Below are 16,362 nucleotides of genomic sequence, written 5' to 3' on the forward strand. Positions count from 1 at the left end.
GCCCCGCCTCTGGCCTGGAGCGCGTGCGGAGTTCGCAGCGCCCCGGAGGAGAACGCCCGCGGCGAGCCATGGCGGTCGCGCTGCCGGAGGTCGTGGAGGAGCTCCTGAGCGAGATGGCCGCCGCTGTGCGGGACGGCGAGAGAAGTACGGCCCGCAGGCTTTTTATTCTACCCCGCATGGTTCCGTCTCTAAAGTCTTTGCGCGTTAAGTTGTTTAACTAAACCCAGGAATTTGAGCGAGTCGACGTCAGATCCCGGAGTGCGAGCTAGCCAGTGGGGATCCCGGGTGCTCGAAGAGAGCCGCTTGGTTACACCCTTAGGGATAGGCAAAGGCGAGGAGTTCGGAATGGCGGGAGCCTGAACAATTTTAAGTTACTCAGAATCTTTTTCCACAATCCGTGATGCAAAGTCTAAAACTAATACTCTCCTTTACTTCGTTTAGTAAAAGATTCTAGGGTCACAAAGCCTAAACATCGGGCAGTTGAAAATTACTTTTCCCTCTGGCCAGCAGAGGGCGCCCTATGCCTGTCTTCAACGAAATGGCCAGAGATGATTTTTGCATACCAGTCGGTGTAAGGAGGATCTACTCTGTAGCTCAGCTGGAGACTGTTTGAACTGAGCTGTGACTGATCCCCTCCACCGCATAAGACCAGGCACAAGGCTGAAATCTCCGCACTTGGGAAATTGAGACAAGAGAATCAGAAGTTCAAGGTCAGCCTCAGCTACATAATGCTAGGCCAGATGGGCTACTGGAGACTGTCCCAAAATGGGGGTAAAGTGAGGGCAGGGTGGAATCTTTTCGGTGGATTACCGAAAGTGGCCCCTCTAAATAATAGTCAAATTAGAGCTCAAAACCGCTATTGTCCATCGTGCTTCGTGAAAGGGTTTTGAGTTACTGCTTTTATAGAGGGATGAGAAAAATAAACCGATGTATGAAAGATTCGGCCAACCAGGTATTCAAACACATTTTGACTCTAGAAAGTATCTGGGGGTACCAGTCTGATTTGCTTCCTGAGTGCTTTCCACTTATTTATTCACTTACATGGTGTTTCCTGTCTTGAAGTGCATACTTCAGTAAGTTCCTGAAGGAGGCTTCAACTGTATCTTTGAGGCTTTGAATGTCTGGAAAAGGTTTTTCTACTCTCACACTTCACTGAAAGGTATTAAATTACATGTTGGAAGTGACATCTCTTCAGACATCTGAAAGCATTATTCCATAATTTGCATCTAGCCTTGTTCCTGAATTTTGTCCTTGGCCTTTATTTTCTCTGGGTTATTTGAATTATGGTTGTTTCTAGATATCCATGAGGTCTGGTGAATATTACTGATGTACAAGTTCCTTCTGTAAGATCATATATAACCTATACTCACCATTCTCTGTACTTTAATGTGTTTAAATCAACTCTAGATTTCTCACCCCCGCAGTGTCAGTGAGAGCTTTGTGGGTAGATGTTATCCTGTGTTGCTTAGGAGAGAATGACATCTTTAATAGAGGCTCGGGGTTGGGAGTGTCGGTAGTGCTGGTTTCTGTTTGGTTGTATTTGGTCTCTTTGTAGCTCAGGCTTTGTAGCTCAGGCCCACAGCATTTATGCCTAGGCCTTCTGAGTTTCAGTTACTGGTATATATCTAGTTTTTCAATTTCCTTTTTTTTTTTTTTTTTTTTTTTTTTAACTTTCTGTGTATGGGTGTTTGGCCTGAATGTGTGCATCTGTGTATTGTGTGAATGCAGTGCCCTCAGAGGCCAGAAGATGGCATCAGATCCCCTTGGACTGGATTATGAGGGAGCTGGGGTGCAAACCCTGCCGAGCCATCACTCCAGTTCCTCAGGTTAGTCCACAGATGTTGTGCCTGTATGTGGAGTGCTGGTAATGTCTCGTGACCCTGATTCTCAATCTTCTGATAAGATTTTTGTTAGCCAGTGTGTGTGTGTGTGTGTCTGTGTGTGTGTCCATGTGCCTATGTACACATGTGAGGGGGCCCCAGAGGCCCCAGGAGTGGGTGTTGGCTCTGTAGAGCCAGCCAGTATGGTGCTGGGAACTAAATTCCAGCCATCTTCTGAGCAGCAAGCTCCCTTAACAGATGAGCCACCTCTCCAGCCCCTGGTTTTGTTTTCTACTCCACCATGTGTGCACTCTTAACATACTTGGTAGATGTTTGTCTTTTTCTTTCTAGTATTCCTGTCACTTGGTTATGGAATGTCTTTTATTGTCCCTCTGCTTCTTGGGAACTTCCTTCAACTATATCTTCCAGATTTTCTATGGAGTTTTTATTTCTGATGTTATATTTAATTTACACTTTTCCACTGAAAATAAGTGTTCCTCATGCCTGTTTTATTACTGCATTAGCTTGTTTGTTCTGATATTAGTAATAGGTGTTGGGACTTTCCTTCTGACCAGTGTTCCCTTTCCTTAGATTTCTTTCATTGTCATTGTTTTCTTTTTACTTTGTTGTGGTAATTCTTACTTGTCATGTTTAAGAGAAAATTCAAGCAAGGCCCTTACAGATGATGAATATCACTTTCCTGTGAGTCTCCTGCCAAGAAGGTGATGCCTGGGAGAGTAGCTCAGTGGGAGAGGGAAGAAGAGGAGGGCTGATTGCTCATCTTACAAGAGCCCTGTTGGGAACAAAGCAGCAAGTCCCCATTTTGGGGTTTTTTCCCTAGTCCAGAAATCCTCTACTAAGCCTTTCTCAAAAATCAGTGGTCATCTGCCAGAGTGAGGGAGCGGCAGCCACCCACAGATAAAAAAGGAACTGGGACTAATCTTCCTTTTTATGATAATGATGATTAATTATTATTTTGAGGCACAGTCTATCTAGTCCTAGCTGTCCTGGAACTCAATATGTAGACCAGGCTGGCCTTGAACTCACGGGCATATGCTTGTCTCTGCTCTGAGATTAAAGGTGTGCACCATTATGCCATTATGCCCAAAGGGACTGATCCTTCTTAGACCAATCTCAGAGAATCTTATTTTAGAGTTCCTGCCTGATCCCATCTCCAGAGATATCTAGTGTCATGAGTTCTGAGGTTTCCTTCCTTTGAGGGGGCGTGTGGAGGAGGGTAGTAGGTTCTGGAATATGAGTCAGACTTGTGCTTGGCTCTTCTACCGCTAGCTTCAGATTCAGATTGCTAGAGTCTGGGAAGTTATATTTCACTTTGGTATCAGTTTCCATTATATTTTAGCTGTTATTTTCCCCTGCCTTTCTTATCCTTTGGAACTAATGATTTTTGTAAAATAAATAAATCCTTTTATTATTGTTCCAGTGGGGTTTGGGAAAGAGTAGAATTGGATACAAGGTTCTGTTTACATTTTATGTGGTGATTTGGTTATAGTGGTTTTAAGAGCTCCATGTTGGTATTCAGGAGTCTAACATGATTAACTTTCTCTTTTTACAGTTCCTGATGAACATCTCTCATCGTAAGTACATACTCTTTTTTTGTTTGTTTGTTTGTTTTTTGTTTGTTTTTTTTAAAGAGTTATCTCATTTTAAGAGCCAAATCCTTTCAGTGTATCTCTTGGTTTTTGAAAGTTAAGAAGAGGGCTGGAGACATGCCTTGCTGCTATTCCAGAGGACCTGAGTTCCAGTCAGAAGGTGCGCAACTACCTATAACCCCAGCTCTGGGAGACCCACTATCTTCTTCTGGGCTCTGTGGGCACCGCAAACACATGGTGCACAGACTTACATGTAGACAAAACTTTTCTAATATTAAAATAATACACAGACATTTCTAACATTAAAATAATACAAAGTAGACATGGTGGCACACTTGCAATCACAGCACTTGGAAGATAGAATACATAAGCACCAGGAGTTCAAGATCCTCCTCAGCTATTCTGGAAATTTGAAGTCAGCCTGACCTATGCAAGACCTTGTCTCAAAACAAAAGCAAAACGAACAAAACTAAGAATCTGGAGAACTGACTCGGTGGTTAAGAGCATTTGGTTCTGTTCCCAGCACACATGTTAGGAGGTTCACAAAAGCCTCATATCCCCTTCTTACCTCCATGAGCACCTGTACATACAGTGCACACGCATGTGCGCGCGTGCGTGCATACACACACACACACACATGCTCAGACGTGCACTTATGCATAAAATAAAGCAATTAAGTCTTTTAAAAGTAAATGAATAAGTAGAAAATAGGCAAGTCGTAGAAGAGTGCAAATAGCCAAAAACTTTTGGGGGAAATGATATTAGTAAAATCACAAAGTGCAAAATAATTTTTTCTGTAAAACTAGCAACCACAGGAAAAATGTTGACAAAATAAGGAGAAAATTATAATACCTTGCTGGTAGAAGGTAACCTTGTGTCTTAGTTGCTTTTCTACTGTTGTGGCAAACCATCATGACCAAGGTAACTTACAAGAGAAAGCATTTAACTGGGGGCTTACTTATAGTTTCAGAGAGTGAGTCCATGACTGTCAGGGTAGGGAGCATGGCAGCAGGCAAGGAGACATGTGTGATGCTAGAGAAGTAGCTGAGAGCTCGCATCTGATCCTCAAGCATAAGTCAGGGAGAGAGAAAGAGCTAATTGGGAATGGCACTGGGAAACCTCAGAGTATGCCCCCAGTGGCACACCACCTCCAACAAGGCCACACTTCCTACTCCTTCCCAAACAGCCATTCAAATATGTGAGCCTATGGGGGCCATTCTCAATTCAAACCACCACACCTGGCAACTGGCAATACAGCTTTAAGCCATACATATTCTTTGACCTGGATATTCCACTTAAAAGAATGTCTTCCAAGAAAGTGACTGTGCTGTTCACTTTACAATGAGCAGATTCACCCAGTGCAGAATATGACAACAGAACAACCTGGAAATCATCTACTCAAAAACTGTTTGAGAGAGAATAAACATGATTCATTTTTTATAGCCATCAAAAGTAGTAAAAGAAATGTTTATGGTGTTTGAGAGGTGTTTACATAAGTCTTAAAGCAGACGAAGCCATTTTAAGGTAACTGAAGTTAACTATGGTTATCTCTGATTAAGAGGCTTTTTAGCAAGTTCATTTCCTTATTTTTGTTGACTAAATAAACCATCGTGTATTTGGAATAAGAAATTCTAAAGTGCCCTTCTCAATTCTTCCTAGTGGTGCTGTGTGTGAGACTAGTTTATGGGGAAATGAAGCAACACACCTGTTAAATTTTAAACTTGATAAGTGGTGCTGTGGGTGCATAGGTACATATATACATGTATGTAAACACAGTCATTCCATGAATAATAACATACAGAAATATTAATAGGAGAGAAACCAGCAATTAGCATGAGATCTGCTGCAGATGTAGTCCAGAGGTAGAGTATTTTCTGAGCATGTCTGAGGCCCTGAGTCCAGTCTCTAGTGCCAGAGGGGTGAGAACAGAAGGAGGCTCAGACAGAGGAAGGAAGAGAATAAGTAGTGCTTGCCAACGGGTGAAAAGGAAGAAATAGAAGAAATATGTGGCAGCTCTATAAAGTAGTAGAGAGAGCTTTTTAATCTATAATAGTGTACTCTTATTTTAAAACACAAAAGAATCTGAAGTAAATGAACAAGATGTTAACATTCTAGGGAACAAAAGAATCGATGGATTTGGTTTCTTTGGTTGTTTTGACTTTTTTATTTTGCATGTATGGGTGTTTTGTTTACATATCTGTCTGTACATTACATGCATGCAATGCCCATGGAGGCTAGAGACAGGCATTGGGTCTCTTCCAGATGTGGGTCCTCTGGAAGAGCAACCAGTTCTGTAACTGCTGAGCCATCTCTCTAACCCAAGTCTATGGGGTTTGTTACTATTTTTTTGCAAATTAAAATTAGGTTTTTTTTAAGTCTGTGGACTGGGCAGGGGAAGCAGCTCAGTTGGTAAATTGCTTGTCTTGCAAGCATGGATGCCTAATTCAATCCCAGCACCACTTAAAAGCCAGGTGTGACGAGTGTGCTTGTAATCACAGTGCTAACCTCCTGGCAAGTTGCAAGCTGGTTAACAATCATCCCTGAAAGAAGTGGATGGCACTTGAGGAACAGCACACACAATGAAGGTGCAGAGACTGAGGCGGTATACTAGTGGTGCAGTACTTGCCTACAGTGTATGAGGCCTGGGGTTCAGTTTTCAGCACCACCACCACCAAAAAAGGACAGTGACCCTTTGTGTCGGGTTCCTGAGGTAACTCAGAATCAGCCCTTCTAATGCAGTGTCTTTGTATTCCCTAGGCTGAAGTTCGTGTTTGGCCCGTCAGCCATCCAGGCCTTGGATTTAGTTGACCGAGAGTCTGTCACTTTAATCTCATCACCCAGTGGAAGGCGTGTTTACCAGGTAGAAGTCTAGAAGTGGGGATATCAAAACAGAGACCCTTAGGACATAAATCTATTCACAGTCTCTGAAGTATAGACATCCTGGACCACTAAAAGGCCTTGTCCCAACTTAGTAAAGTTAGCACAATCATAATTTAAGATTTGTATTTATTTTAAATTGACAAAACTATGTATTTATGACATACAAAATGATGTCTTGATAAATGATAACCCTCTGAGATAACTTCATGCTATTGATATATCCAACTATCTCAAACAGTTCTTTTGTGATGAGAACACTTAAAAGCCCCTTCTCTTAGAAATTTTAAAGGCTGCAAAACATTGTTAGTATAGCCAGTAAATCTTCTAAGCTTTGTCTCCTTCTTTAACTATTTCCCTAACCCCTAAAATGCTGGGTAGCCACCATTCTGCTTTGGCTTCTATAAGCTGGACTAGTTTCGATTCCACATACATGATCATGCAGTATTTGGTCCTTCTATACCAGGCTTGTTGCACCTAACATAGTATCTCCAGGCATTTTAGAAATTAAAGATAAATATGACTTGATTCTACTCAGTAGCACTGTATAGAACTAACCATGGTATGGACAGGCTCTTTTCTCAAGTCTAACAGAGTATACCAGCCTTTATTCTCTTGTTGATAATGGGGGTACACACACGCACACACACACTTACTGATATTTTCATCTTGTTCATAATCTCATTTATAGGAAAAAGCCAAAATGCTCCTTGAGGTTATTCCATATGTACAGAATAATCTTGTCAGCATTGATCTTTCAAAACTGTTGTCAGAAGTATTAAAAGTGAGTCAGACTCCTGAGTTCAGGAAGTCTGTATGGACCTTAGTTTGCCCCATGGGGCTTACATTTGATTTGTGATGAGACAACCTCTTTCCATGCTCTTATTACTTTCAAGCTATTGATAATTCTCAACAGAAGCAAAGAAAAGTATTTCTTTTGCAAGAAACTGAAATGCAGAGGGTAAAGTAATAGTCAATCTCATGCTGCCTGACTCACAACATGAGACTAGAAAAACAGCTATATAAACAGTAGGCTAGCATAACCACCTGCTCCCTAGGCCAGCTCCATGAGACAGTGGTAAATGTGCCTATGGTTGAGGGAGGGGCATCTTATGCAGAACACAGAAATGCTGGCAGTGGTGAGCCAAGTTTATGTTTGGTTCAGGTTAGGAAAGACCATCATGGGTAGGGACACTTTTTTCATTGTTTGGATTCTATCTTCTAGTGAACGTCTCAGAGATGAGACCAAGCCAGCAACTCTTATTAAAAGAAAGTGCCAGTTTTCTTAGAGGATGACTTGAAGAAAGCCTACTTTGACAAATGTGTGTGCCTACCTACTTATGGATCAACTTGCCATTCTGTATTGTAGTTGACCTTAGTCCACCTGGCAGATCATCATGTGTTTTTTCATTAAGGAAATGGAGTGATGGATATATTTACAATTTTTGGATAGTACTTTTCTACTCAAAGGGGGAGTTTTCTCATGGTGGATTTATAGGTGAATAACCCATTGGAACCACTGAGTTTGTTTCTTATGTGTTATCTTTTTTGTATTTTGTATACTTAAAATATCCAAAACTTAGAGCACCCTTCCAGTCTTCCCTATGTTTTTTCATCATAGAATTTTCCAGGACTAGAAAGATGGCTCAACTGTCCTTTAGCAGCAGATCCAGATACATTTCCTCTTACACACATGGCTGCCTGTAACTCTAGTCCTGGGGTCTGGTGCTCTCTTCTGGCCTGTGTGCACACCAGACATGTACATGGTACACAACACATAGGCAAGCAAAACTCCTACATATATAATAAAAATAATATAAATCTTTCTTTCTTTTTTTTTTTTTTTTTTTTTTTTTTTTGAGATAGGCTTTCTCTGTGTAGCCCTGGCTGTCTTGGGACTCACTCTATATACCAAGCTGGCCATGAACTCAGAGATCCACCTTCCTCTAACTATCAAATACTGGAATTAAAGATATGCACCATCACCATCTGGCCTTATAATTTTTCTTTTAATGTCAAGTTAAAAAACATTTTTGGTCTCTGCTCCATTATCAGCATAACACTTGACTAGAACAGGCTGACTTCTAGCTGTCCCTTAATTATATGATTGGCTACTAGCTAAAATTTTAAAGATTTTGTTTAAAACAATTTAAATACCCAATCGTTGTCCATCATATCCTTTATTATATTATGTTGCTTTGTCATAAAAATATACTCCATAGATATATAGCTGCCAGCTTCAACTTTGACTTGAGTTGAGTAAGACTAGAACCCTCAGACATTCTCACAGCAATCTTATGTTGTGTTGTTCAGTCCTACGCCAAGACTCTGGCTTAACTCCTGGGCTGTATAAGATGATAGAAGTTGAAGCAACTACTCACATTCAATGTGCTAACACAGCTCACACAGCCAGTCTGTATCAGGGCAGGAATGGTAAACCCTTTGTCTAGAAAGAGGCAGTAAACACAGGAAACGATAGATGCAGCATCCCAACATGAGGTGGTTATAAAGCTATATCTGTGAATGGATGATGATGGGGTCATTCTCCAATACAAGCTACCCAGTCACTACAGACTTCCTGCCAGTGAGACGCCTGAGAGTCCAGTCCTGGTCTTGAGTGTGTTCTTCATGTTTGTTTCTTTTTTAAAACCTCAGTTGGTGGGGGGGATGAGTGGGGTCACATTCCAGCCTATGCTATGAGTGGAAGAACTTGGAGCAGTTCCTGTAAGAGAGGGTCCTTCTTCCACTGAAGAGTGAAGACACTGAATTCAATTATCCCTAAGGTCAATTTCCAGTTCTAAACATTTCTAACTCAAGATTTTTGCCTGATTATTGGGTTCATTAGTTGCCAACTGCTAGATAAGGAAGAAGCAAATTAAAGCACTTATTGTCTTTAGAGTATCTACTGCCCCAGGGACTTGACCAGTTTACTTTGAATCTCAGATAGCCTTTGAAAGGATAAGGCAAAGGGACCTCTGTAGAACTTACTCCTGTCCCTAAATCACCATGCTTTGATTCAACATAATTCTGGAAGCGTTGTGATAGATCCAGGACCTGCAGAGTTCTAGAGGCTTCACCTGTGTAAGTCTATATCCAGAGAGAAAAGACAGGAGCCAAGTAAAGAAAGAGCATTAAAGGTGTATTCTTTGATAGTCTTCAGAGCCAGTTGAATGCTAGTGAGTTTTCTTTAGGATTAAGTGGGAAGCAATCAGCTTTAATATCTATTCAGTCTTATTGCTATTCAGTGCTGTGGGTGTCATGTTCATAACACAGCAGACCTTGGGATAGGAAATGTGTAAGTGTAGTTTTTAATACCTGATTTAAACTACATCTAATCTTTAATGGATATGGTAGAAGGACATACCTAGTTATCTCAAATCCCCCATGGAATTCTGCTGACTTAGTCAACAAATTACCAGAAAAGCTGTATCATATTAAGCACCGGACAGACAAACAGAAGCACAATACTTGAACCTATTATTTCTTCTACTTAAGACCTTACCTGTTATTTATTCTCAGGTTGGGGCAGAGAATCCTGGGAATGCTGACATTATAATTTTAATAAATCCTGACTTTTTCATTTAGATTGCTATCTTAAAGCCTAAATTTAATTTTAAATCCTTCTAGCAAATTCAGATATGACAGGCCATTGTAAAGTAATTGAAATACTTGTACTTCCCTTTGATGATAATTATCTTCTACCTCATTTGGAAGTTAACTCTCAGATGCAGCTCAAATTAGCCAGTGTTCATCACTATGAGTATCTGGAATAGTCACCGTAAAAGGGAATAGATTTCTATGGGCTAGCAGTTTCAGAGGTTTCCATCCACAGTCACTGGGCCCTGTTGTACTAGCCGTGGCAGCACAGTATGTATATTATAGCAGGAACAGCATGCTGAGAAGGCCTCTTCACCTGGCAGCCAGAAAGCAAAGACAGGAAGGTTAGAATCCTAGTATCTCCTGCAATAGCATGCCCACAGCAACCTAACTCCCTCTAACTAAATCCTGCCTCGTAAAGGCTCTACCATTTCCCATATGTACCAGGAGATAGCAACCAAGCTTTCAATACATATGCCCTTGGGGGACATTCAGAATCCAAAATATAGAAAGCTGTCAACCGGAAACTTGGCAGTGGAGTGCTTTCTCCATCAAACTGGCCCAATCACACCACGGGCAAATCTTACTTCCCTTTTATGTTTTCTTTGTGTTCCTTTCGACGTCACCAAGAGTGTTTGTTGTACTGAGCCTCTCACCAGCACCCACATGTCTGTATCCTTCCATCCTGCTGGATGAGTAGGCAGATCTGAACTTGCCTCCTTTCCTGAGACCTCCATCCTGAGCAGCTGAGTCATCCCTTTCACAAGACTCCACTTTGTTTATTCTCCCTACTCAAACGCTTCTCACACCCCTTTCTACTCTTATCTGAGAGCTGCCCTGTTCCTGCCTCCCCATGCTCTTTACCCATGTTCACTCTCTGGGAATACAGCAGTAGCTTTAGAAATGTCCATGCATGCTAATACCACAGGTGAAGGGTCCCCACAGTAAAATGTACACAAGCTTTTCTCTTCATTTCTTGTTAGCCCCTACAGGCTGAGACCTATGCATCACTTGGTAACAAGAGGCTGTGTGGAAGGCTGGATTAAGCTGAAATTCCACTGTCTAAAGTCCTAGAAAGCTGAAGAGAGAAAGTTTGCACTGCAGAAAGAAAACTTCCATCTCCTCTTTTGTTCAAGTCTACTGCAGTCCTTCACAATGATGTCTGTCCATCAGCAGCTCTTATGCATTGAATGGATTGTCAGGAAGTTTACTAGGAGCAAACCTTCTGAGTTCCTAATACCCTGTCCTTTTCTTTCCAGGTGCTTGGGAGTTCTGGCAAAACATACACATGTCTGGCTTCCTGTCATTACTGCTCATGCCCTGCGTTTGCCTTCTCAGTGTTACGGAAGAGTGACAGTCTGCTGGTAAGAATGGGCTCTTGCCACTGCACACAAGTTAGGAGAAAAAAGGCCAGCCTCATATTAGACTTCAAGTGCCACATACATTTTTGGAGTGGAGGGCTTACACAGAATTGGTATTTCCCTGAATGATGAAGAAATTACGGTTTACTGTTCTTTTCTTAGTCACCTCTTAAATTTAATCTCCAAAAATGCAATGTCATTTTCGGTACTTCACCAGTTTCCTGGGTTTTTTTTGGGGGGGGTGTTTTGTTTTTGTTTTTTTAGAGGTTGTGGGGACAGAATGGTAATCTTGGAAATGAGTACTGGGGAAGTAGATGGCCCAGTAAAGAGAGAACTAAATAAAAGATGCTCATACATCATCCCACTGCTTGTAAAGGTGGCTTGGCCTCATATCCACCCTCATATGGACCAGGAACACTTCAATCTATAACTCAAAGTCTTTGTGAGTTCATCAGAGTCCAGACCATCAAGTAAGGCAGCACATTTTTGCACACTGCTTGCTAAGGAAATGCCCACCCTCTTCTCCTAAGAGAAGGTAGTTAGTCCTTAGTCTTGCCAAAGCAGAGGAGAATAAAATCTACCTCATTCCTTTCCTCTTTTTATTTTTTATTTATCTGTTTATTTTGGTTTTTTGAGACTTTGAGACTCTGTGGCTTTGAAGTCTGTCCTGGAACTAGCTCTGTAGATCAGGCTAGATTCACAGAGATCTGCCTGCCTCTGCCTCCCTAGTGCGGGGATTAAAGGTGTGCACCACCAATGCCCAGCCCTTTTTTTTTTTTTTTTTTATTTCTTTAAAGACTTTAATGATTATTTATTTTAATTTTGTTTGAATTGGTGTTTTGCCTGCATGTATGTTTGTGTCAAGAGTATCAGATCTTGGGAGTTATAGACAGTTGTAAGCTGCCATGTGAGTGTTTGGAATTGAACCCTGATCCTCTGGAAGAACAGTCAGTACTTTTAATCACTAAGGCATCTCTCAAGCCTCCCTCTCCCCTTTTGTATACTATTAGCAACATCTTTAGAGTTTGGTTTCAAACTGAGCATCTCTATACACTCTATACACACCCCACTAGCCATTAGTGTGGTATATTTCATCTATAAAAATGAAAAGATTGAACCATGGTCCTGTCGGAATTCAAAGCTGTGTTTTGTGACATAGGTCTAAAAGTAATCTCCCCACATCTATGTATATGTGAGAATTTCCCCACCCCAGAAGAAAGCAATGGTTAAAATAGAGTAGAGGCTCTGCATGCTTATTATAATGAAGTTTGAACCTACTGGGTAGCTATTAGATTTGCATGAGCTCACTTGTGAGGAGCCCTGAGCAGTATAGTGTCTCAAGGACTGTCAACCATTGCTGTGGCCACACTCTGAAGGTGAGGCTCAAACCAACTGAAGCATGGCAAAGTGTCGCTCTCCTTCCATGTCACAGTGAGAGGTCTTGATTGGACTGGCCAAACATGATTTTGCTTGTTCCTAACAGGTTTGTGTTTTGTATTCCAGTGTAAGCATCTCCTGGCAATTTATCTTAGTCAGGTCATGAGAAACTGCCAGCAACTCAGTGTGTCAGACAAGCAACTGACAGACCTATTATTGATGGAGAAGACACAAGAAGCATAAAAGGTGCAGGTGGGACAGCTGTCAAGACAGAAGCCTACCAGGAAATATGTTCAACATTTCATGGATCACAAGGTGGAGGGATAAGATACACTTCCGGACTTAGGACTGTCACTTTGTCCTCATAGGCTGCAGAGAGGGCTTTGGGTTGGCACTGTACGCTGCCATCCTACAGTGTGGTGAAGAGCTTCATATGGTCTTGACATGAACCAGCCTCTGAGTTCCATGGGTAGAAACATCCCTGGGTACAATTCAGTGACTCAAATAAAGCCTAATACCATGTGTCTGCAACTAGATCAGATTACTAAAGTGCTAGTAACTCTGTTAAGGTGGGATGATAGACCAAACTGAGTAAGAGCAAGTTTAAATGAGAAAATTATTCCTTAGTAAAGGACAAGAGCAGACATGTAGCTAAGTGGCAGTAAGTATGAGAAGATGAGGGGTCTTCTGCTAAGCTCATCTGTGTGCTGCTGTCAGGCAGCTGACAGAGTTGCACTGGGAGAAATGGTGTGGAGAATAGGGAGAGCTGGGTCTGCTCTGTGAGCATTTCTAGGCTTTTATAGCAGGATAAAGACATACTAAAGCCCTGGAAGGGAACTAGGAATTTCACATGAGAAAAAAAAGACAAACTAGGTACCAGGAGTGGTGTTGGAGAGAAGAGACAGGATAGACCCAGAGAGAGCAAAGAAACAAGAAAATAACTATGAAGAGATGAGACACTCAGAACAAAGGACCAATGAGAAAATAACTATGAAGAGGAACCAGTCTAGGAAAAGGATGTAAGAGGTAAAGCCATGACAGCTAGATGACCCTAGCTCCCATCCTTTTAGGAACTGAAACAGGTGACTTCATAGCCTAGGGTTGCCCCTGCCACATTGTTGTGCCCCAAAACACAAACAGTTATTCAACAGCTGCTGTATATAAAAAAAAAAAAAATACATATTGCAGTTCTCTGGTTGGCTGAGCATTATGTTGAGTTGCAACAAAGAAAAAACTCAAGATTTTGCTAGTTGAGACACTTGGACTTGGTATGAGCTTCTCCTTTAAACGGCCTGTAGGGTTAGTTAGGTACAAGCAGCGCATTAAGTACAGCAAGCCAGTGGAGCACTATGAACGTGCTTTTTACAAAGGGTTATTTCACTGAATACAATACACGATTAGGTATTTTTGTGTAGTAAAATTTTCACACTGTGGGGGTCCAATAAATTTCAACTTTGGAGAGAAGCAAACCCAGCACTGGGTGTAGAAGCACGGTTCTAGTTGAGGAAGGACTGGAACCATTTATCCAGTTTTTACCTCTAGTATTTTGTGTACACGGAAAATATTGAACTTAAATTGTTTTTGTAATTATAATTCTACTTCCAAACTTAGGAGAATATCTTTCCCTAAATTAACACAACAGTATCTTGATTGAAGAATTATACATTAGTTTTTTTGTGTTGCTGTCCTGGGAATAAGTATACATTAGTATAGCCAATTTTTATTTTTCCATTGCTGTAAGTGAAAAATACTTTTATTGTAATAGTTCACAGTGTTTCACAGTAAGGTAAGTTTCAGTCACTTTCTACCACAAATGAGGCAGATTCTTAAAAATAAAACTGTCTTTGGGAATCGATTCAAGCCATTGTTATCCACAAAGTAGAACATCTGAATAAATTCATAAATGTATTGGTTAACCTTGGAGCCTACCGATTGCATATGCATATTAGGTAGACTTGCGTAACTCCAGGTAAGTATTCAGAAGAGGCAGCTCTTATGCTTGGGAGGTGTAGCTGTCTTTCAGGTGAAAATCAGCCAGTTGTGTCGAGCCCATTGTTTATTTTAAGCCTTCTTCTACAAAAGGCCAGAGCCTGGGTCATAAGCCCAGACTGAGAGCAGACTGGGCTCCGGCCTGCCCACTCCCACCTTTGGCATCTGTCTGGCAGAGAACGTAACTGGAGATGATTCTGTGGAAAGTATAGCGGAAGTCTCGGTTCCTATAGGCATATACAATAGGGTTGACAACTGAATTGGCATGTGACAGGAGGATGGCAACATTCATTATCCACTTGGGCTTTTTCTTGGCCAGAGCTGGATGGAAAAGGGTAATGCAGTTGATGGCATGTACTGGTAGCCAGCAGAGAGCAAAAATGCCTACAATCATAGCCAATGACTTGGCTGCATGAATCTCTCGCTGCAGAATGGTCCTTGAGTGGTCCATCAGCTCCATGCGCTGAAGTTGGTCACAGGCCACCATGAAGATTTTGATGTAGATCACCAACATTATGAGCAGAGGAGGAAGGACACACCCAAAGAAATTGAAATATACCATGTAGCTCATGGGAACCACATTCTCAAAGAGACACTTCACAGGACAGCAGCTTGTATTCCTGATTCCATCCCCAGGTTCTGTGCAGTTGCTGGTGGCACTGTCTTTACTATTCCATCCCAGGAATGGAGTCAATCCAATGCCAAAGGCAAGAACCCAGAGGGCAGTAATGATCCCTCTTGCTCGAGTCCCAGTGACCAAACTTTTATACCTGTTCAAGAGAATATCATGTTATTGGTCATGTTACAGTATTCCTTAACCAGAGCCTAAAGTCCCACCCTGCTGGTGTACCATGCCCTTTAGCTCTCTTCCAGTCCTGAAGCTTCACCCTCTGGGCACCATGGCCATTCCTTAATACAGAGATACAGGAGCAGGTGTCAGAAGCTTTGTGTAGCAAGCTCAGTAAGACTGTCACTCTTAGCCAGGCATGGTAGCAGCACATGCCTTTTATCCCAGCACTTATGAGGCAGAAGCAGATCTCTGAATTTAAGGCCAGCTTGGTCTACATAGCAAGTTCTAAGATGGCCAGAGCTACACAGAGAAACCCTGTCTTGAAAAACAACAAAACCCCCCTCATTTTTGATTCAGTACTTATTTCTATTTGGTAATAGGCAGCCAGTGACAAAGGTATAGATGTCTTAGAAGCCCTTTTTAATCGCTTCGGTGCTGGGTAAGCTTAGGTCTTCTGTAAGGTGCTGTTGAAATACACCAGTGAACAGAACATGTACATGCTCTAATGTTAAAGGACTGGCATTGTAAGGGAGACGTAACTCAATAGTGAGGAGACAGGCATATGAAACCTGCCTCACAAGGTGACACTTGAACAAGGGCCCAAGGGGGCCCCTGGACTCAGGTGGCTTTTGATGGATAACTTCTCTCAACCCCAGAAGTTTGCTTTAGAACTGGTTGTGATGGGTGCATACCTGTGGTCCTCCAATCAGGAGACTGAGGCTACAAAGCAAAATCTAATCTCACAAAAAGAAAACAGCCTTCTTCAGACTCTGGGCAGGGGCACTGCTGACTGCTAGAACAGAAGCTCTGTTAATGCCTCATCTACAAAAGCCACTGGCAGGAGAGCTGCTGAAGCCTGGGAAATCAACATTAATAACAGGTCCTTAGTTTGTTACATTTATGTTCCCTCAACTAGAATGACAATCACCTAAGGCCAGAGC

At 41.8% G+C, this 16,362-nt stretch overlaps 2 protein-coding genes across 2 annotated transcripts in view; one reads left to right on the forward strand and one right to left on the reverse strand.

Moving 5' to 3' along the window:
- Zswim7 (zinc finger SWIM-type containing 7) lies at nt 1-14,497 on the forward strand. The gene is made up of 5 exons (XM_051180445.1): nt 1-144; nt 3,394-3,415; nt 6,188-6,290; nt 11,164-11,268; nt 12,769-14,497. Exons 1-5 carry the CDS (start codon nt 69-71, stop codon nt 12,883-12,885), a joined length of 423 nt encoding a protein of 140 aa, XP_051036402.1. The 5' UTR covers nt 1-68; the 3' UTR covers nt 12,886-14,497.
- The window catches only part of Adora2b (adenosine A2b receptor), a 15,682-nt gene continuing 13,697 nt past the window's right edge, over nt 14,378-16,362 (reverse strand). Inside the window, exon 2 of the mRNA XM_051180443.1 lies at nt 14,378-15,401. Coding sequence (XP_051036400.1) covers nt 14,738-15,401 — 664 coding nt within the window. The 3' untranslated portion in view covers nt 14,378-14,737. The remainder of the gene's footprint in view (nt 15,402-16,362) is intronic.

This window comes from Phodopus roborovskii, unplaced genomic scaffold, assembly GCF_943737965.1.
Source record: "Phodopus roborovskii unplaced genomic scaffold, PHOROB, whole genome shotgun sequence".
Lineage (NCBI taxonomy): Eukaryota > Metazoa > Chordata > Mammalia > Rodentia > Cricetidae > Phodopus > Phodopus roborovskii.